At 45.9% G+C, this 22842-nt stretch overlaps 1 protein-coding gene across 1 annotated transcript in view; it reads left to right on the forward strand.

Annotated features, from left to right (window-relative positions):
* Positions 1-933: 933 nt before the first annotated feature.
* mtrf1l (mitochondrial translational release factor 1-like) overlaps positions 934-22842 on the forward strand; it is a 33543-nt gene continuing 11634 nt past the window's right edge. Inside the window, exons 1-6 of the mRNA XM_084322150.1 lie at positions 934-1205; positions 1503-1783; positions 2489-2568; positions 12831-12935; positions 13031-13109; positions 21731-21894. Of these exons, the coding sequence (XP_084178276.1) occupies positions 1000-1205; positions 1503-1783; positions 2489-2568; positions 12831-12935; positions 13031-13109; positions 21731-21894 (915 nt within the window). The 5' untranslated portion in view covers positions 934-999. The remainder of the gene's footprint in view (positions 1206-1502; positions 1784-2488; positions 2569-12830; positions 12936-13030; positions 13110-21730; positions 21895-22842) is intronic.

Consider the following 22842-nt stretch of genomic DNA (forward strand, 5'->3'; position numbering starts at 1 on the left):
ACTATGACCATTCAACTATTAATCTACACGATATCTCAATGCCTATTCTGGGCCAAGTAGGCCTTACTACACCGCACGTGCGTCGTGGGGAGGCTTTTGCGTCTGTCACTCTGTTGGAGGGTAAAGAACTGGACTAAAAGAAAGTTCTACTTTACTGGCGCCATATATATATGCGCTATGAACAAATAGTACCATTCGTATTTCGCCCGACATATTACTGCGCGGAACCGGGGGTTGCCTCGACATGTTAGGCGGCACGATTGAACTTGGACCTAGGGGTATGGCAACCTGGCGCCAGGTTCTCGTCCAATGGTAGAATGAAACTATTATGGGCTGTTCAGTAGAAACGGGGATATTCAATGCATATTGTACAAGGAATATACAGGGGATATCAAACGATATACAAATACAATTAAATATATATATATAAATAAATATACATATTCGGTTTAATCTGATCCTTCACAACAAAATGTATTATTATTATTATTATTATTATTATTATTATTATTATTATTATTATTATTAGAGAGCCCTATTGGTAACATGCAAAATGGCTCTGCAAGTAAGCATCACTCGATGAAACATCATCATCATCATCATCATCATCATTTATTTATTCGTAGACATGGAATTACCAGTCCAACAGTACATATTAATATAATTCACCAAATTCCATGGCCGAAAGGAACAGGAAGAAGAAAAAATCGTATACCTTCTAATAGTTGACCATGACGTGACACAAGATTAGAAAGCAAAATCATTTTCAGTTTCATAGGATGTAATGGTATTTCAAAATCATAGACTGGGGGAAATCTAGGTTAAAAGTGTGATTACACCCCGGTACAGAAGGTGGCGGTATGCAGTTGCTATCCGCAAATAGATTGAAGACGATCGACGTCGTTTCCATTGCGCATGTCCAACATGGCCGCCCCCATAAACATACGAAGGGGAAGCAGGAGGATTTATTATTATTACAACTGGAACAATGAACTTTGAATGAAAATAATTTTATTACAGTCAACCCGTGTTTGTGGAGGAAAAGCCAAACTCAAAGCTGCTTTTACAATGGCGTCCAGAAGAGCTGCCAGCGTCCTGCTGCACAACATGGGGAAGGAGTTTACCTGGAGCCTACGATGGACTCATCTCCAAACACCACCCCGTGTGACGTCACAACGTTTCAGCCGCTGTCAGAGTAGCAGCAGGTATGTAGAGTTTCTTCGTCAAATGTATATACTCTCTTTTTTAAGACTATTATTTTATCACAAACAGTACTGTATTTGTTAATCTGGTATGTCATAAATGTATAGATGTAGCAGTACTGTCTATCTGTATGTCATCATTATGTTATGATGAATTGAAAATGGGGGACCCTGATGTAAACAAGACGAAAGTCTTTCTCTGGTCTGCATCCCCTTGGCTTAACACATTGTGTGTATTGAGCCGTACTGTATTGTACCCATTCTGCAATCTGTTAATAACATTTTCAATCAATCAATCAGCAGGACTTTGCACACCAGCCAGTCACTGGGGCTGGCTAAATTACTATCACTGGACGAGATCTTCGCCAAGAGATCTCTTCAGGGCTACTTGGAGAAGACGGAGAGCGAGTACACGGTGTGTCTGGGAGATGTAAACAACGTCACCGCGGAGCTCCAGGGGAGCGATGGAGACCTGGGTGCAAAGAGGACAAGAGTGTCGCTGCTGACTCCTCTCATCCAGCGCATCCGGGAGCTCAGAACCAAACAGCAGGAGACGGTAGAGGCCGAATCTCTGCTGACAGGTGAGACGGCTGTTCAGTACCAGGACGCAGCAGCCCCTCCTCTCCCGTTTAACCCTTTCACTGCCACACGACAGCCGGTTAACCCTTTCACTGTGACAATACAGAAGGTTAGCCCTTTACTATCACACAACCGACGGCGATGCTCCATCATTAGCATCATTAGCTCCGTCGGTTGTGTGATAGTAAAGGGTTAACCTTCTGTCGTGTGGCAGTGAAAGGGTTAATATTTAATAATTGATCAAGATAGTAAAAAAAAAAGATCAGTGAACACAAACAACCCTCTCACATCCTAAAGACTATAGTGCTAAAACTCTAATTTGTACTGTTTTCTATCCACTTTACCCAAAAAGATACACGCACACTACTGTGAGAAAATAAGAATAATTTCTTTTGTGAAAAACATCACGATGTCCACGATACGTTTAAAAAGTATCGTTAATGAACTGTACCCGATATTTATTTAATATCGTCATATCGCTCACCCCTACTTTGAATCAGGCAACCATTGAGTCGTGTTTGTTGTCTTGGCTCTGTTCAGACGAGATGACGGTTGAGAGGAGGAAGCTGTTCCTGAGCCTACTGGCCCTGGAACTGAGATTCCTATAGTGCCTCCCAGAGGGGAGGAGGGCAAACTGTCTGTGGTTGGGGTGACACTGGAGCGCTGTGTTTGTGTGTGGGTTCATCGTCTTCTGCGCTTCCTTACAGACGAGGACCCTGACATACGTGAATTGGCTGACCTAGAAAGGGAAGATTGTCTCCGAGCGATTCAGGATCTCAGACAACAGGTAGGAATTTGTGGTTTATATTCTCATTAGTGCTGTCAATAGATAAAAAAAAAATTTAACTGATTAATCTCACAATTTTCTGTAATTAATCTAGATAAAAAAATTGCATTTTTCTACTTAAGACCGAAGTTTGTAACAGATATTTACTTGAGTAAAATCATGGAATTAATGTAAAATCAACACAAAGAAAGTATATTTAGATTCAAAGACTATTTTAATAGCTTTCTTTGAATACAGTTTCTCTCCTGTGAAATACAAATGTTCAACAAAACCATCAACATTGACTCAGCTAGACCGCTTTCTTATATCTGCGGCGCTAACAGAAATAAAAACAACCCAGGCCTGTATTAAAGTGCAGATTGGCTTAGAGGACGATAATGTCTTGTATGAACTACCAGTAATATAAATCATATTAACAACAAAAATGTGTTCCATCTTCATGTCAGATGATTTTCAAAAAGGTGCACGAGTCAATGCAAAAAAAGAAAAAGCAAAGATACTGCTGAAAGTTCAGAACGTTGAAGATTTTTCACTCCATAGATTAATCTAGAGATGCATTTATTTTAATGATTTAAATCATTTAAATTAATCTCCAAAGTTAAAGCATTAACTTTGACGGCCCTAATTCTCATACACTCTTGGAAGTGTTTGGTCTGTAGATGGAAAATAGGCTATTTGGACATGTCTTTCTTTTGTCAATTTGATATAGGCTAACTAGATATATAGTTCCAATTTGACTGTTATCTGCTACATATCCCCAAAGTTTGCACTGAATTCGGCGAGCGCTCCTTCGTGCACTTTGCACCCCGCTGCCTGGAGTTCACTACAGAGCACTCTGGACCTGAAGGAGCTCATTTCTCTTAGAACATTTAACCCTTTCACTGCCACATGACAGAAGGTTAACCCTCTACTATCACACAACCGACGGCGATGCTCCATCATTAGCATCATTAGCATCCGCGGAGATAATGATGCTAATGATGGAGCATCGCCGTCGGTTGTGTGATAGTAAAGGGCTAACCTTCTGTGTATTGTCACAGTGAAAGGGCTAACCTTCTGTATTGTCACATCACAGTGAAAAGGTTAACCGGCTGTCGTGTGGCAGTGAAAGGGTTAAAAACCTCGTGAGTGACTTGGAATCAGCCTCATATCGGTCTTGCTCCTGCTTTATATGAAAGGCCCATTATTTAACTATCGCTCTGACCAGATTGTATTTTGTCTATCTGTTGTTGATTTGGTATTGTTTTATTGTGTAATTTTGCATTGTCTGTTTTTAACTGTTGAAATTCGATGCTTTAAGCTGCGGTCGTCTTAACCAGGCTTCCCTTGGAAAAGAGATCACTGTGTCTCAATGGGACTGACCTGGTTAAATAAAGGCTAAATTAAAAAAATCGGTTTAACTCCAGTGTTATAGCGAATACAATTTAAAAACTCACTCCTTGTATCCAGTCAACTAGAGAATGACAGCATGTTGTCTAGTGTTAGTCCTTGTATCTAGAGCTCAGTCAGTCAACTAGAGAATGACAGCATGTTGTCTAGTGTTAGTCCTTGTATCTAGAGCTCAGTCAGTCAACTAGAGAATGACAGCATGTTGTCTAGTGTTAGTCCTTGTATCTAGAGCTCAGTCAGTCAACTAGAGAATGACAGCATGTTGTCTAGTGTTAGTCCTTGTATCTAGAGCTCAGTCAGTCAACTAGAGAATGACAGCATGTTGTCTAGTGTTAGTCCTTGTATCTAGAGCTCAGTCAGTCAACTAGAGAATGACAGCATGTTGTCTAGTGTTAGTCCTGTTGTATCCAGAGTTTAGTCAGTCAACTAGAGAATGACAGCATGTTGTCTAGTGTTAGTCCTTGTATCTAGAGCTCAGTCAGTCAACTAGAGAATGACAGCATGTTGTCTAGTGTTAGTCCTTGTATCTAGAGCTCAGTCAGTCAACTAGAGCAGGGGTTCCCAAACTTTTCAGGCCGGGGCCCAGAAAATAAGGCGTCAGAGAGCCGCGGCCCAATGCACATCGTCTGGCGTTTTTTTTTTTTTTTTTGCCAGGCGACCGATTTTTTGAGCCAAACATCACTTCAATCCTATTAAGTTAGTTCAAGTTAGTTATTCATTTATATGTGCTATTTATGAGAGGGCTAACTTGTTGCAAAATAATAATGATAATAATAATAGCCTCATTAAAATACTATTGTTGCTTCGGTTGTTTTCAGCGTTTTATGTGCATAATCTGTTATTTAGTTTGAAATGTTCGTTGAAATAAGTAGATTTTTCGTTTTTGTTTATTTATTAAGTTAATATAAAATCATATAGTCACATTTTAGAATACAATAGAATAGAATTTTAGAATACAACTAGAAACACTGTCCTGGCCTGCTTCTAAGTTCAGTGGCCTGACAAAAAAAATTAAAAAAAAAAAAAAAAAAAAAAAAAAAAAATTTAAATCATCTCGCGGCCCACCCGTGGCTGCTCGCGGCCCACCTTTGGGTCGCGACCCCGACTTTGGGAACCACTGAACTAGAGAATGACAGCATGTTGTCTAGTGTTAGTCCTTGTATCAAGAGCTCAGTCAGTCAACTAGAGAATGACAGCATGTTGTCTAGTGTTAGTCCTTGTATCTAGAGCTCAGTCAGTCAACTAGAGAATGACAGCATGTTGTCTAGTGTTAGTCCTTGTATCAAGAGCTCAGTCAGTCAACTAGAGAATGACAGCATGTTGTCTAGTGTTAGTCCTTGTATCAAGAGCTCAGTCAGTCAACTAGAGAATGACAGCATGTTGTCTAGTGTTAGTCCTTGTATCCAGAGCTCAGTCAGTCAACTAGAGAATGACAGCATGTTGTCTAGTGTTAGTCCTTGTATCTAGAGCTCAGTCAGTCAACTAGAGAATGACAGCATGTTGGCTAGTGTTAGTCCTTGTATCTAGAGCTCAGTCAGTCAACTAGAGAATGACAGCATGTTGGCTAGTGTTAGTCCTTGTATCCAGAGCTCAGTCAGTCAACTAGACTAGAGAATGACAGCATGTTGTCTAGTGTTAGTCCTGTTGTATCAAGAGCTCAGTCTTGTCAACTAGAGAATGACAGCATGTTGTCTAGTGTTAGTCCTTGTATCTAGAGCTCAGTCAGTCAACTAGAGAATGACAGCATGTTGTCTAGTGTTAGTCCTTGTATCTAGAGCTCAGTCAGTCAACTAGAGAATGACAGCATGTTGTCTAGTGTTAGTCCTTGTATCAAGAGCTCAGTCTTGTCAACTAGAGAATGACAGCATGTTGTCTAGTGTTAGTCCTTGTACCAAGAGCTCAGTCTTGTCAACTAGAGAATGACAGCATGTTGTCTAGTGTTAGTCCTTGTATCCAGAGTTCAGTCTGTCAACTAGAGAATGAAAACATGTCTCCATTCCTAATTCTTTTTTTGGGCGATTTTTACCCACTAGGTTAGGATCACGGGTCGGGCCTTTACAGAAGAAGGCTGTAGCCTCACGAATCACGATAGCACCTGAAACTCATATTGATTTGTGTCTTTTTTATGCCTGCTGACAGACTGAGGTTTAGATATGTGATGATGACTCGCATGGCCAAAGCTAGGTTGTATCTTACTATGACTCCTACTTAGGTTATATCTTAGGTGTAACTGAGGGGTACAATTCCCTGACTGTATTAATCAAGTATTAGTATCATTAAACTACTACCGTGTATGTACATTACTGGCCTTACTGTACACAAGTATATTAGATGACAACACTTCCACAATGAAACGGTTTCCACACAAATACTCGTTTAGAATATTTATTACATAAAGAATATTATATTACATTACTTTGGTGCGCTTATAAGGCAAAGAATGTGCAGGCAAATCAATAATGAATGTTAGGACTTAGATCTGGTATTCTGGGGAGGGGGGGTGTACTACCGGTTGTAAGCCAGCAGGGGGAGGCAATGCTCTATGAAAGTCAATGGTCCACGGAGGCGATCTTACTCCCTGGAGCAGCGGGGAAAGGCAGCCTGGTCCCAGGGTGCGCGCCGCGTAGGTGAAAGCCGTGGAGCCTCTGGTACGACAGAGACGGGCTCGAGTGATGGTCTCACGGGCAGGTGTAGATCCCACAGTAGCAGTGTGGTAGGCGGTTCTCTGCTCCAGCAGCTTGGTCAAAGCAATGAAGAATAATAATCCTTGCCGGAAAGTGGCTCTGCTGGTCCGGTGTAGGTATCCTCCGGTGCGCGGTAGTGCACGGTTGAACTTGACGTTACTATCCTATTAGTACGCGGCAATAAATGCTCTATGTAGACGCACAATTACCCACTTCACGTGGTCTTTGACTCGTAATGAAGGTTTACTAATAAATAGCGAACGATACGTTAAACAAACGTATTAGGATAACACGAGACTCTATCTTGGGGCGATGCGAGCCCTACTCTGCCCACGTTGCGTAGTGGGGAGAGACGTCACTTGGATAACTGGAACTGAACGAGACTGAACGGGACAAGGGACTAAGAGGAATTCTACATTTCTTGCGCCCTATTTATGTGCACGGTGAACAAATAGTACCATTCGTATTTCGGTAGCCGTATTCCTACGCGGAACCGGGGCTAGTTGGGACATGTTCGTGTCGGTAGCTTTCAAGTCAGCTCTAGGGGTAAGTCACTGGCGCCTAGGGGATCGCTTCCAATAGGAGAACGAATATTATGGTCTGTCCTGTAGACTAAAGGGATATTCAGTGTATATGTACAAAGAATACACAAGGGATATCAAACGATATACAAATATTATACATGGGATCTCAGGCAATAAATATATATATTCGGTTTAATCTGACCCTTTGTAACAGCCGCCCCCTAATTAGTCCCACCTAATTAGCTAAGCAGAGACAGATTAACCGCACTGTCCACTACTCAATGTCTGTGAGGGGTCGGGCAGTTCACAAAGTCAGGGGTCATGGTCGTCATTAGGCGAGTCGGGGAGCCTTGGCGACTCTATCAGCCTCGCCACGGGTCGGTTGTAGATCCGCCCTTGGCCGAGCACTTCTGCCACTCTGACCTTTCCGTCGGCACCAGTGGTCACTTTGCTTACGCGGCCGGCCAGCCACACAGCTCGGGGTGGTGACTGGTCTATGGTCATGACGACTGGACGGGATGAAGGGGGGCTTAGGAGGAAGCGGGCCTGAGACTGCTTTGATCTGTGCTTGGCTGTGCTTTCTCCTCCTCCGTCTGTTTCTCTTGTTCGCTCTGTACCCCGTGTGAGGAGGGGCCGGTCCCGGCCGCCCCGTCAAGGAGTCGCTTGGGGTGCTGGGTTCGAGGTCAGCTACGTCTGAAGCGCAGCTGAGGGGGGTGGAGTTCCGAACTCCCTCTGGTACCCACGGTTCTCTCACGGGCCTCTCGCTTAATGTCAATAGCCTCTGCTGTACGGGGGAGAGGCCGGTGTCGCTCGCCTCTGTGTGTAGGCAGCTTGTAGACGTGGGTTGACTGTCAAGTCCGTAGAGGGGGCCTTGGAGCGTCCATCCCAGTCGGGTCTGAACCGCGACCGGGCATCCTTTGGGTCCGACATGGGCCGTCTCAATTGGGAGAATGAGGTCCGCGTGGTCGGAGCCGATGAGCAGGGTCGGTGTGGCGCCGTCGATAAGCGGTATAGGTAGTTGACGTAGGTGCCCATACTTAGCCATCAGCTGTGGGATGGGGTAGGTGTACTGCGACAGGCCTATGTCGTGGCTAGTGAAGACGTTGCTTATACTATACTGCTTCTCGGGCTGGTCCACCGCTGCTATCTCGAAGGAGACCTTTTCACCCTTTATGGTCTTCTGGTCCCTTCTGATGGTGCGTATGGTCATTGTATCTTTGACACCTTGCAGGCCCAACTGGGCTGCTGCGGAAGCGAGGAGGAGAGTCTTTTCGGACCCATCGTCCAGGACGGCGTAAGTGTCCAGGACCTTGTCCTCGTGGCTCAGGAGCACTCTGACCACTTTGAGGAGCACACGGGGGGTCCCGCTGTGCTGGTCAATGTGGAGCACTCCTGTGGGTGGTGACGTAGACTCTATATGGTACGAGTCGCACCTTGACTCCCAGTGTCTGCCGTAGCAGTCGGGACACCAGGGAGCGGTCTGGTGGAACTTTGGTTCTGGTGCCACCGCCTCGGCATGGTACATTACCGCGACGGGCCCACTCTGTTGTCCTGGCTGACGCCTGTTGATGTCATGCAGGACCTCCAGGTGGGTGCCACCGCACCTGCTGCACTTCTTTTTCAAGCGGCACTCAGCTGCTAGGTGGCTGCGCGCGCAGCGGAAGCAGCGGCGGTGGTCCTTGACCCACTGGCTCACATCATCCGTGGTCAGCTTCTTGAAATCTTCGCACTGATAGAGCCGATGTTCTCCCTCACAGTACTGGCACTCAATCTTCCACTGGTCCTCTTTCGTCGAGGGGGTGTTGTGGTTCTGGTGCTGCGGTACTGATTCGGCTTGGTGCATAACAGTCACCGATCTTCGGCCATCGTTTACTCTCCTAGGTCCCTCTCTGGAGCTTGGTGTGCTCCGCACGAACGTATCCAATCGTAGGCTGCTGACTTCTCTCGCCAGGAAGTCGGCCAAGTCTAGGAGGGATGGTTCTGGACCGTTAGGATCACGGTGGTCTCTTTGCTGCCTGAAGCGCTCCTGTCTGGCGGGCGGCAGCTTCTCTAAAATCCTCTCGACGTTAGAGTTGGCGTATAGCTCGTGCATACCCTTTTCTCGTTGCGCTCCCAGCATCCCTACCAGGGACTGTACTTTTATAGACAGGTCGTCTAGTGAGCGATTGTCTGTTGCTGGGGGTAAGCGGTCAATATGCCTTATCTCTTCTATTACGTAATCCCATATACGTCCATATCTCTGGTCCAGCGCTGCTAGAGCCGCGGTGTATGGGGTCGTAGAGGTGGCATAGGCTAGCGCTATATTGTGCGCCCGGGGCACTTTCAGGTGCTGCAGTAATATTGCATACTTGTGGCGTTCATCAGCGACATCCACCATCATTGTCTCTAAGCACATCCGGAGCTCCGTATACTGTGCTCGATTCTCATGGGTGAAGTCTTGAAACGTCGGTGTGCCAGTGTATGATGTCATGGATGACTGGCACATCGGTGAGCGTTGGGGGAGAGGCCTCCTAGGCGAGTCTCCTCTTGCGTGTCGTCTTGGGCTGGTACTTGGTGGGTACCGAAGGTCGGGTACCCAGGTGCTGTTCCTCGGGGCTGAGGGTGCGTCAAACTCACCCGTGAGTTGAGTCGGGGGTTTGTAGCGCAGGGCCTCGGGGCTGACTTCTGGGCTGTACTGGACCTCCTGGTCCTGAGTACGTTGCTGCTGGTCGGGGCTGTACTGGGCCTCCTGGGCCAGAGCACGTTGCTGCTGGTCGGCTTGACACTCCTCCTCCTCCTCCTCCTCTCCCTCTGCTAGGACCTGGAGTCTTCTGTTCAGTCTCTCGGCGTGGTCCGGTTCTTCCCGGTTGCTAGGTCTCGTATGGACCGGCCGGGGAGGGGGTTCCGAGACGTGGACAGGATCCTCCTGTTGGCGGGGTCCCAGGTCGCTTCGTCGGGTAGGGGAATGTGTCCTAGACCCATGTCTTGACGATCTCTGAGAGCTCCGTGCGGAGTGAGGGGGTGTCGCCATGGCAACCAGTTTGTCCATCAGCTCCGCCTGCAGCCGGTCGCGCTCTGCCTCGCGCCGGGCATGGGCTGCGTCGCGCGCGGCTTCGCGCTGGGCATTGGCGATGTCGCGCTGCGCATTGGCGCTGGCCTGGGCAGCGTCGCGCTGTGCGTTGGCGACGTCGCGCTGGGCATTGGCGCTGGCATGGGCGGCGTGGAGCTGTGCATTTGCGACGTCGCCGCGGCTTCTCTCGATGTTCTCTTCTGTCTGGAGGCGTCTGGTCTCCAGTCTTATTCGGTCGTCTTCACTCCTTTGTTGCGCCTGGAAGCGCTCTCGCTCGCCTGCAAAATGTTCGCGCTCGCACGTCTGTTGCGCTTGAAGTCGATCGCGTTCGGTGGAGGCTGCCAGGGTGGCGATGAGTGCTTGCGCCAGCATCTTGTCCGCCTCGCTGGGGGAAGACGCCGTTCGGGGCGATCGGCTCCCGGCAGTACTTGTTGGAGATCCGTTCTCCTGTTGCGTACCGAGGAGATCCGTCTCCTGGGTGCGCGTCTCTTTAGGGTTGTCTTCCTCCCGGAGCTGATCGGGGACTATTTCTTCAGTATTGTCTGGGGGTAAAGTCGTGTCAGTTCCCTCCTGGTCCCCACCGTGAGCTTGGTCAGTTACATTAGAACCCACTAGGGCCTCTGTTGGCGGGGTAGCCTGGTTGTTAGGGTCGGACATAATTTTACTTTCTACTTTTTCCGCGTTTAACTTCCCTTTAAAGCTAGGTATTGGACTGACAGAGTATGCCTCTAGATAGGGAGGTGGCTGCCGTCTGCGCTGCGGGCGATCTAGCTTAGGAGAACCGTTTGTGGAGTGTTCGTCATCGGCCATGTCAATATTAATATTATATTAATATTACGCTAATTATTCTCCGGCTCGAAGGACCAATTGTAACTGAGGGGTACAATTCCCTGACTGTATTAATCAAGTATTAGTATCATTAAACTACTACCGTGTATGTACATTACTGGCCTTACTGTACACAAGTATATTAGATGACAACACTTCCACAATGAAACGGTTTCCACACAAATACTCGTTTAGAATATTTATTACATAAAGAATATTATATTACATTACTTTGGTGCGCTTATAAGGCAAAGAATGTGCAGGCAAATCAATAATGAATGTTAGGACTTAGATCTGGTATTCTGGGGAGGGGGGGTGTACTACCGGTTGTAAGCCAGCAGGGGGAGGCAATGCTCTATGAAAGTCAATGGTCCACGGAGGCGATCTTACTCCCTGGAGCAGCGGGGAAAGGCAGCCTGGTCCCAGGGTGCGCGCCGCGTAGGTGAAAGCCGTGGAGCCTCTGGTACGACAGAGACGGGCTCGAGTGATGGTCTCACGGGCAGGTGTAGATCCCACAGTAGCAGTGGGGTAGGCGGTTCTCTGCTCCAGCAGCTTGGTCAAAGCAATGAAGAATAATAATCCTTGCCGGAAAGTGGCTCTGCTGGTCCGGTGTAGGTATCCTCCGGTGCGCGGTAGTGCACGGTTGAACTTGACGTTACTATCCTATTAGTACGCGGCAATAAATGCTCTATGTAGACGCACAATTACCCACTTCACGTGGTCTTTGACTCGTAATGAAGGTTTACTAATAAATAGCGAACGATACGTTAAACAAACGTATTAGGATAACACGAGACTCTATCTTGGGGCGATGCGAGCCCTACTCTGCCCACGTTGCGTAGTGGGGAGAGACGTCACTTGGATAACTGGAACTGAACGAGACTGAACGGGACAAGGGACTAAGAGGAATTCTACATTTCTTGCGCCCTATTTATGTGCACGGTGAACAAATAGTACCATTCGTATTTCGGTAGCCGTATTCCTACGCGGAACCGGGGCTAGTTGGGACATGTTCGTGTCGGTAGCTTTCAAGTCAGCTCTAGGGGTAAGTCACTGGCGCCTAGGGGATCGCTTCCAATAGGAGAACGAATATTATGGTCTGTCCTGTAGACTAAAGGGATATTCAGTGTATATGTACAAAGAATACACAAGGGATATCAAACGATATACAAATATTATACATGGGATCTCAGGCAATAAATATATATATTCGGTTTAATCTGACCCTTTGTAACATTAGGTTATATCTTAGTATTGTGGGCGACAGTGCCTCAGGAGGTAGAGCAGTAGTCTGGTAATCCGGAGGTTCCCTGTTCGATTCCCGCTCCTCCCGGGCAGCGTGTGTCGAAGTGTCCTTGAGCAAGACACTTAACTCCTCATTTCTCCCGACGAGCAGGTTGGCACCTTGCATGGTCGCCTCCGCTTGTCAGTGTCTGAATGTGTGAGTGAATGGGTGAATTTGAGGAACAAAAATTGTAAAGTGCTTTGGATAAAAGTGCTATATAAAAATGCTAAATTCTTTGTGAGGTTGTTAGTTACTAGTACTACGACTGCTAGTTAGGTTATGTATCTTAGTGAGGTTGTATCTTACTATGACTCTCCTAGTTAGGTTATATCTTACTCCTGTGTCACTGTCTAATTTCCTGTGTGTACCTGCCTCTGTGTGTGCTCTCTCTCTCTCTCTCTCTCTCTTTCTCTTTCTCTTTCTCTTTCTCTTTCTCTTTCTCTTTCTCTTTCTCTCTCTCTCTCCTCTCATATATCTGTCAATCAATCTACTCCACCATTCAGATCCTGGGCCTCTTGATTCCCGAAGAGGACGCAGACCTGAGTGACCTTGTCCTAGAGGTCACGGCTGGGGTCGGAGGTCAGGAGGCCATGCTGTTCACCTCTGAGGTGTGTGTGTGTGTGTGAGACATCTTGGCAATAAAAGGCCCAAATATATGGCCAAATATAATCCAGATTGCTGAATATATTTTCTCACCTCACAGGTGTTTGACATGTACCAAGACTTTGCTCAGCACCAGGGCTGGGCCTTCGACGTCTTGGAGCGCATGACCAGTGACTTAGGTTAGTGGCATGCTGTGGACACACACACACACAGACAGACAGACAGACAGACAGACAGACAGACAGACAGACAGACAGACAGACAGACAGACAGACAGACAGACAGACAGACTAAAATAAAAACGTAACAGCAGTGTGCTTCCACTTCACATATAGATCAGAGCACCAAAAGATGCACAGTACACAATATAATGCAACTATTTTGTCACGTCAACTTACAAGGCCTTATAAATAATAACATGTTAAAATATGGTAAGGCAGGCATACAAATATCAGTACATAGAGACATATACACTATAGCAGCACAAAAGCCATTATGAAGATTCTAATACTAGTGAATAGAAGTGTGTTTTAAGCCGAGACTTGAAAGAATCAACGGATGGCCCAGATGTGTTTGCAGCAAAGGAGAGGCTTGAAGTAGTCAAATATTTTAAATACCTCGGAATAACCTTGGACTCGAACCTCACCTTCAAAAAAACAGGTAAAAAACGAGACTCCTCAACATGGAAACAGCCAAACTCTACTTCAACTCAGTAATTATGTCCCATCTGACATAACACTGCATAACCAGCTGGTCTCAGACCTGCAAAAACCACGTTGACACCAATCCATTCAGTTCATAAACAGGCACAAGGTGTTGGACAGGAAACCCTTTCTCCACCACCACCACTGGACCATCCTCCAGAAACATGCCATGCTGAGCTGGGAAAACATGCTGAAACGAAGACCACCGTCCCGAGGTAGTGGAACAGCGTCCGCGCTACCGAGACGTCATGGGGCCCCTGTATCGGCGAGGATTCAAACCATCGCTCCAGTTCCCTGCGAGACTCGTCATCGGAACCAAGGACGGCACGAGGAAACATCTTCCATCGCCTGAGGACGCCGTGGACTTCTTGAAGACCCGGATCAAGGAGGCTCCGACGCCGGCTTCACCAGGCCGAGTCGCGGTAGCAGCCTGATTTTGGGCCGTTAGCATGCCGCTATGGCTAACACACCGAGCGGTGTGGCACCTATTATTTCTCTGCGGCGCATATAAATATGGATGACCACGTGACGTTTAGGTGTCGCTTGGAAGTTTATCTTTTTCGACATTTGACATAAGGGGCGGGGCGGTCCCGTTCTGTTTTTATATGACTGTTGTATTGTTGCATGGTTTTGGCATCTGCCATGTGCTGGGGAGCTAAGCGCTAGCTTTCCGTTTTAAAAAGAAACTCACCCTTTTAATTTTTTCCCCCCAAGTTATGCTTTTGATATTTCTACTATAACTTTTACGCGTGACAGGGCGGCTACGTGGCGTAGTGGGCAAGGCGCTCGCCATGAAATGCTGGAGACGCTGGGCTTGCCTGTTCGAGCCCAGCGCTCCACATTGCTTTCAGTTTAGCTGGTCGTTCATACTAATACACATTGGCCGTATTAGGGGGTGGGAAACTGATGGGTGGGGATCGGGCGTTGTGGACAGCGACTCCTACAGGTCGGTTGGTGCGCCTGCCCAGTAGAATCAGGAAGTGTCGGGGGCAGCGTGAGCCTCCCACGCGTTACTCCTCGCCACTGAGAGATCGAGCTGCGCAGGTGAAAAGATGCGACTGCTGTTACCTCAAGTACCGGAGGGGACTTGTGCTATGTATGACTTAGTCCACATTGCAGCCGGCTTGTGGGAGGCAAGAAACAGCGTTCGTGACAGGGGAGGGTTGAATTGGATGATACAAAATTGGGATGGGAGAAAATATAGAAAATGGGAGAAAAAGTGGATAAAAAAAAAAACTTTTATGCGTGACACCAACGCCCCGCCGCGTCTTGGCTCATTGCCACTGTGATGTTTTTTGTTTACACATTTAACAAACTGGGGTATCGTGACTTCATCAGCCAAGCTCTGTCAGCTACGTACTGCTAGCCACTTATATGGCCAGGTGCATCATTACCTGCTGTCGACAAACTAACTCGCTAAGATGGCAGACAAACTTTTGCACAGCGCCCTCTCCTGACGCGGCGGTTTAATTGCACTATGTCGAATCAGCAAGTCATTATGTCACCTCTACTCTGAGCGAACCATAGGAGGTAATGGACCTATGGACAAAGTATCGCCCCCCCGGCCTGGTGGATGTACTGCACACCTGTTGTGATGCAATATACTTGAAGGTTATTTAACGCCCCCCCCCCCTTCTCTTACTATTGTTCCTGTTCTGGGCTTCTTTTGTTAACCTAGCCAATTCCTTATAAGGCTTAATGTGAACTTTCTCGTTCACTCTACATTTTGAGGCACTTTTGTATGTTTGGGAGTGTGGCAGGCAGCCATTGAGAAAGCGATCTACTTATGGTAGGTTTGAGGGTTGTGGAATCGATGGTAAGTCCCTGTGATGTTGGGGAAAGGCCCACTGGTTCCGCATTTCTATATGTTTTTAATGTTTGTTTTATGTATGGCCCAAGACACATGTGCTTACTGTTGAAAATAAGCGAATTTGGCATACCTATAGGCCCTTCTAGGTCTGTCCTGTCTACATATCCCCTAATATTCTATGGTTATGGTTAATTCTGAAAGCTTTAAGCTCTGCTCCTGGAATGTTTGGGGTCTCCAGAAGCTAGCAAAGAGGAAGGCGATTCTGTCCTTTTTTAAAGAAGGAGAATGTTTCTATTGCTTTTTTTTTTTTTTTTTTTTTTTTTAACTTTGGCCATTCCGCTGGCTCTTTTTTGCGTTTATCGCATTTACTCTGGTCAAGAATGACCGACAGAAACAGGCTGAAGGGGTACAGATGGGGGGGAAGACACTCTGGGAAAGGCACGGCTGCAGTCCGGGATTCGAACTCGCTAAACCCCAGATCCGTGACGAGCACGGTTGTCCCCGGCGCCGAAATAGCGCTCGAGGTACGCGGTGAGCTACTGGAGCTCCCCTTCTATTGCTTTTTTACAAGAAACTCATATGGGGCCCAACGACACCGCTAAACTCCAAAAGAATTGGGTGGGGCAGGTCTTCGCCACAAACTACTCTACGTTCAGTAGGGGGGTGGCCATATTGATTAATAAGAATCTTGCTTTCACACCCATTACATCCCATCCGCTATAGATAGCCAAGGCCGTTATGTGATCATCAAAGGGGTTCTTAAGGGTAAAGAAATGATATTCATGAATGTATACTGTCCCCCAGGTTAATCCCCTGATTTTATATATAAATATTTACTGAATTTGCCGGCTTGGCATCTGAAAATGCAGAGACTTGTGGGCAGAGACTTCAATTGCCACCTTATACCGTCTCTTGACAAACTCCCACCCAGTCTGGCTCCTCCCTCAAGGCAAGCAAAGATGCTCTCCTCCTTATGTACAGATATCGGACTCTCGGAACCTTCTGTCCCTCTGAATTGAAGTTCTCCTTTTTTAGCGGCCCCCATAAGAGCTACAGTAGAATATATATTTTTTATCCCTTCCAGTCTAAGCCGTTTCTGGTCTCGTCATGCAATATCGGAAGTATTGTCTTGTCTGATCATGCTCCTGTATATTTTGATCAGAAGAGAGAGCACTATCGAGTCGTTGGCGACTCAACCCATCCCTTCCTAGGGATGATGGATTCGCCTCCTACTTCAACTCAGGATAAAAAAAATTTCTACTCAATTAACTCACATTCTACAGATAACCCCTCGTTACTCTGGGAAACATCTAACGTTTTTTCACGTGGATTGATTATGTCTTACGTAGCCTCCAAGAGACGCAAGAAAAATGAACAGTGCAAACTCCTCGAATCCAAACTGGCCGACCTTGAAAAACAACATATTTTGAACCCTACTCCAACTCTGCTTATAGAGCTGACCGCCACCAGAACTGCGTTACGTACTCTTCTGATCCAAGACTCTGAATATTCTCTTAAATTAGCCAGACAGAGAATGTATGAACACGGTGATAAACCCGGCAGATATCTGGCCAACCTGGCAAAGAAGAGGGCTGAATCCCAAACGATAGCCTCAATTTCGGACTCAAATGGGGTCAGGTCCTTTGATACCAAAACTATTAACAAGGAGTTTGCCTCTTTTTATACTCATCTCTATAAAATGGAACAACCTGACGGCGCTCTCTCTGACATGCACTCCTTTTTTGTGAACCTGCGTCTCCCTAGGGTGACGGATGCTCAGAACTTGCTCCTAAATGCCCCAATTATGAAAGAGGAGGCCTTGGGTGCCCTGATGGGTATGCCATCTGGTAAGGCTCCGGGCCCAGATGGGTTCGGATGTGAATTCTATAAGGAGTTCAGCCATATTCTTTTGGATCCCCTGTTGGCAATGCTGAATCACTCCTGAGGTCGGAATCTTACCTCAGTCCCTACGGGAGGCCAATATTTGTCTCCTCCTTAAAAAAGGAAAATGCCCTGAAAAGTGCGCCTCCTATAGGCCTATAGCCCTTCTTAATTCGGATAAAAAATTACCTTTCAAGATCTTGTCCATCAGTCTAGAAAAAGTGCTCCCTTTCATTATTAATGAAGATCAGAAAGATTTTATTAAGGGTAGGAACTCTAGCGACAATATGAGACGGCTCCTTAATATCATCCAAATGACTCATGAAATGGACCACCCCGCCGTGGTGCTGTCTCTCGATGCGGAGAAGGCATTTGACCGAGTAGAATGGCCGTGTCTATTTTTAACTCTTGTGGAATTTGGCCTAGGAAGCACCTTTATCGATTGGGTCAGGGTTCTTTACAACTCACAAATGGCGGCAGTCTTGGTTGACGGACTTAGGTCTAGCAATTTTCCCCTACAACGGGGGGATCCTCTTAGCCCTTTACTTTTTGATATAGCTATAGAACCACTTGCTCAGGCTATAAGGCAGTCGGCCATGATCTCAGGCATCAGGGTCGGTGAAAGGGAGCACAAAATTACTCTTTACGCAGACAACGTACTAATCTTCATATCCAAACCCAATTCTTCTATTTCTTGTCTGACCCGGATGATTTCCACATTTGGAACCTTCTCGGGGTACAAAATTAACTTCACCAAATCCGAAGCAATGCCACTTGGGACGCTGACATCCATTCCAGTCCTGCCCGAGCCCTTCCCATTTTGTTGGACACACTCGTTGTAGTAACACACTCGTTTTAACACACTTGTTGTAACACACTCGTTGTAGTAACACACGCGTAGTAACACACTCGTTGTAACACACTCGTTGTAACACTCGTTGTAGTAACACACTCGTTGTAACACACTCGTAGTAACACACTCGTTGTAGTAACACACTCGTTGTAGTAACACACTCGTTGTAACACACTCGTTGTAGTAACACACTCGTTGTAGTAACACACTCGTTGTAACACTCGTTGTAGTAACACACTCGTTGTAACACACTCGTTGTAACACACTCGTTGTAGTAACACACTCGTTGTAGTAACACACTCGTAGTAACACACTCGTTGTAACACACTCATTGTAGTAACACACTCGTTGTTGTAACACACTCGTTGTAGTAACACACTCGTTGTTGTAACACACTCGTAGTAACACACTCGTAGTAACACACTCGTTGTAGTAACACACTCGTTGTAGTACCACACTCGTTGTAGTAACACACTCGTAGTAACACACTCGTTGTAACACACTCGTTGTAACACACTCATTGTAGTAACACACTCGTTGTAGTAACACACTCGTTGTAGTAACACACTCGTTGTTGTAACACACTCGTTGTAGTAACACACTCGTTGTAACACACTCGTTGTAGTAACACACTCGTAGTAACACACTCGTTGTAACACACTCGTAGTAACACACTTGTTGTAGTAACACACTTGTTGTAGTAACACACTCGTTGTAGTAACACACTCATTATACTTATAGTAACACACTCGTTGTAACACACTCGTTGTAGTAACACACTCGTTGTAGTAACACACTCATTATACTTATAGTAACACACTCGTTGTAACACACTCGTTGTAGTAACACTCATTATAGTAACACACTCATTGTAACACACTCGTAGTAACACACTCGTTGTAGTAACACACTCGTAGTAACACACTCGTTGTAACACACTCGTTGTAGTAACACACTCGTTGTAACACACTCGTTGTAGTAACACACTCGTTGTAACACACTCATTGTAGTAACACACTCGTTGTAACACACTCGTTGTAACACACTCGTTGTAACACACTCGTAACACACTCGTTGTTGTAACACACTCGTTGTAACACACTCGTTGTAACACACTCGTTGTAACACACTCGTTGTAGTAACACACTCGTTGTAACACACTCGTAGTAACACACTCGTTGTAACACACTCGTTGTTGTAACACACTCATTGTAGTAACACACTCGTTGTAGTAACACACTCGTTGTAGTAACACACTCGTTGTAACACACTCGTTGTAGTAACACACTCGTTGTAACACACTCGTAGTAACACACTCGTTGTTGTAACACACTCGTTGTAGTAACACACTCGTTGTAGTAACACACTCGTTGTAACACACTCATTGTAGTAACACACTCGTTGTAGTAACACACTCGTTGTTGTAACACACGCGTAGTAACACACTCGTTGTAGTAACACACTCGTTGTAACACACTCGTTGTAACACACTCGTTGTAGTAACACACTCGTTGTAACACACTCGTAGTAACACACTCGTTGTAACACACTCGTTGTTGTAACACACTCATTGTAGTAACACACTCGTTGTAGTAACACACTCGTTGTAGTAACACACTCGTTGTAACACACTCATTGTAGTAACACACTCGTTGTAGTAACACACTCGTTGTAGTAACACACTCGTTGTAGTAACACACTCGTTGTAGTAACACACTCGTTGTAACACACTCGTAGTAACACACTCGTTGTAACACACTTGTTGTTGTAACACACTCGTTGTAGTAACACACTCGTTGTAGTAACACACTCATTGTAACACACTCATTGTAGTAACACACTCGTTGTAGTAACACACTCGTTGTTGTAACACACGCGTAGTAACACACTCGTTGTAGTAACACACTCGTAGTAACACACTCGTTGTAACACACTCGTTGTAACACACTCGTAGTAACACACTCGTTGTAACACACTCGTTGTTGTAACACACTCGTTGTAACACACTCGTTGTAACACACTCGTAGTAACACACTCGTTGTAACACACTCGTAGTAACACACTCGTTGTAACACACTCGTTGTTGTAACACACTCGTTGTTGTAACACTCATTGTTGTAACACACTCGTTGTAGTAACACACTCGTTGTAACACACTCGTTGTAGTAACACACTCGTAGTAACACACTCGTAGTAACACACTCGTTGTAACACACTCGTTGTAGTAACACACTCGTTGTAGTAACACACTCGTTGTAGTAACACACGCGTAGTAACACACTCGTTGTTGTAACACACTCGTTGTAGTAACACACTCGTTGTAACACACTCGTTGTAGTAACACACTCGTTGTAACACACTCGTAGTAACACACTCGTTGTAACACACTCATTGTAGTAACACACTCGTTGTTGTAACACACTCGTTGTAGTAACACACTCGTTGTAGTAACACACTCGTAGTAACACACTTGTTGTAGTAACACACTCGTAGTAACACACTCGTTGTAGTAACACACGCGTAGTAACACACTCGTTGTAGTAACACACTCGTTGTAGTAACACACTCGTTGTTGTAACACACTCGTTGTAGTAACACACTCATTATACTTATAGTAACACACTCGTTGTAGTAACACACTCATTATAGTAACACACTCGTTGTAACACACTCGTAGTAACACACTCGTTGTAGTAACACACTCATTATAGTAACACACTCGTAGTAACACACTCGTTGTAACACACTCGTTGTTGTAACACACTCGTTGTAACACACTCGTTGTAGTAACACACTCATTATACTTATAGTAACACACTCGTTGTAACACACTCATTATAGTAACACACTCGTTGTAACACACTCGTAGTAACACACTCGTTGTAGTAACACACTCATTATAGTAACACACTCGTTGTAACACACTCGTAGTAACACACTCGTTGTAACACACTCGTTGTTGTAACACACTCGTTGTAGTAACACACTCGTTGTTGTAACACACTCGTTGTAACACACTCGTTGTAACGCACTCGTAGTAGTAACACACTCGTTGTAACACCTTGTTGTAACACACTCGTTGTAACGCACTCGTAGTAGTAACACACTCGGTGTAACACCTTGTTGTAACACACTCGTTGTAGTAACACACTCGTAACACACTCGTTGTAACACACTCGTTGTAACACACTCATTGTAACACACTCATTGTAGTAACACACTCGTTGTTGTAACACACTCATTGTAGTAACACACTCGTTGTTGTAACACACTCATTGTAGTAACACACTCGTTGTTGTAACACACTCATTGTAGTAACACACTCATTGTAGTAACACACTCGTTGTTGTAACACACTCATTGTAGTAACACACTCGTTGTTGTAACACACTCATTGTAGTAACACACTCGTTGTTGTAACACACTCATTGCAGTAACACACTCGTTGTTGTAACACACTCATTGTAGTAACACACTCATTGTAGTAACACACTCGTTGTTGTAACACACTTGTTGTTGTAACACACTGGTTGTCCTCTCTTCCTCCACCAGGGGGACTACGACGCGCCTCCGCCAGCATCAGTGGCCCTCAGAGCTACAAGAGGATGAAGTTTGAAGCCGGGGTGCATCGTGTCCAGAGGATCCCCAGGACGGAGAAGCAGGGCCGCATGCACACCAGCACCATGACCGTGGTGGTGCTGCCTCAGCCCACAGAGGTGAGCGGAGCGCCCCCTAGAGACACCGTCCTAAAGACACCGTCCTAAAGACACTCTCGCAGCGCAAACACACCAGTCGTGCATGCAGGCACTTGCGGGTTCCGTGTGAGAACAGTGCGTGTGGCCGGGCACACCGAGTCCCGAGACTTCAGCGCGGGCCAAAGTGCACGGAGGAAGAAGGCACGTTTACACTGGAACAGCTGTAAATGCCTAGTCTATTGCGAAGTCGGTCCCCGTTTGAAGATTTATTTAAAGATTTCCAGTTCCAGTGTTCTATTGTCCATTTTGCATGTATAACCAGTTATTATTTAATTAATTAGAATGTTAGAATTCATTTTTAGAATGATGATCAGTGTGACTGTACTCCTGAAAAAGTATAGTAATATGGTTTATTTGTATTGGGAAAGATACAGACACATTAGCTGGTTGAACAACATCTATATGTGGTAATAATGCAGATATTGAGTGTATTTCTGTGAACATGCGCGTGGCGGCGCACGCCTCTGAATCCAACCAAAGCGGAAACGATCGCTTCCAGCCCGCGAGTCGCGCGCCCGCTTGCGGCCGGTGGGCACAGCTACGCCCATTAACATGGGAGCGAAAGTGAAGCGCTAGTCGCCTGCCCGCCCGCCTGCCCGCCCGCCTTTGCGCGCGACTGGTGTGTTTGCGCTGTTAGTCCACTAGTAGTCGTAGGATTTAGCAGACTAATCGATAGGTTTATTTAATGGACAACTCTGTATAATTGTGTTTCCCACGTGTGATCATGGAGAAGGACATCTTTTAAAGGAACAAATAAAATATACTAACCCTGTCTTTTACCAGTATGCACTCTGCTACTAAGGAATCCACTGTGCCTATATTACTAGTACCTAGTTACTATGCTAAATATGCACTCAAGTCTGACACTGATGAACAACGTTACTGACCCTTAGCTGCCAGAGTTACCCT

The sequence above is a fragment of the Notolepis coatsorum genome (assembly GCF_963971535.1).
Source record: "Notolepis coatsorum genome assembly, chromosome: 9".
Lineage (NCBI taxonomy): Eukaryota > Metazoa > Chordata > Actinopteri > Aulopiformes > Paralepididae > Notolepis > Notolepis coatsorum.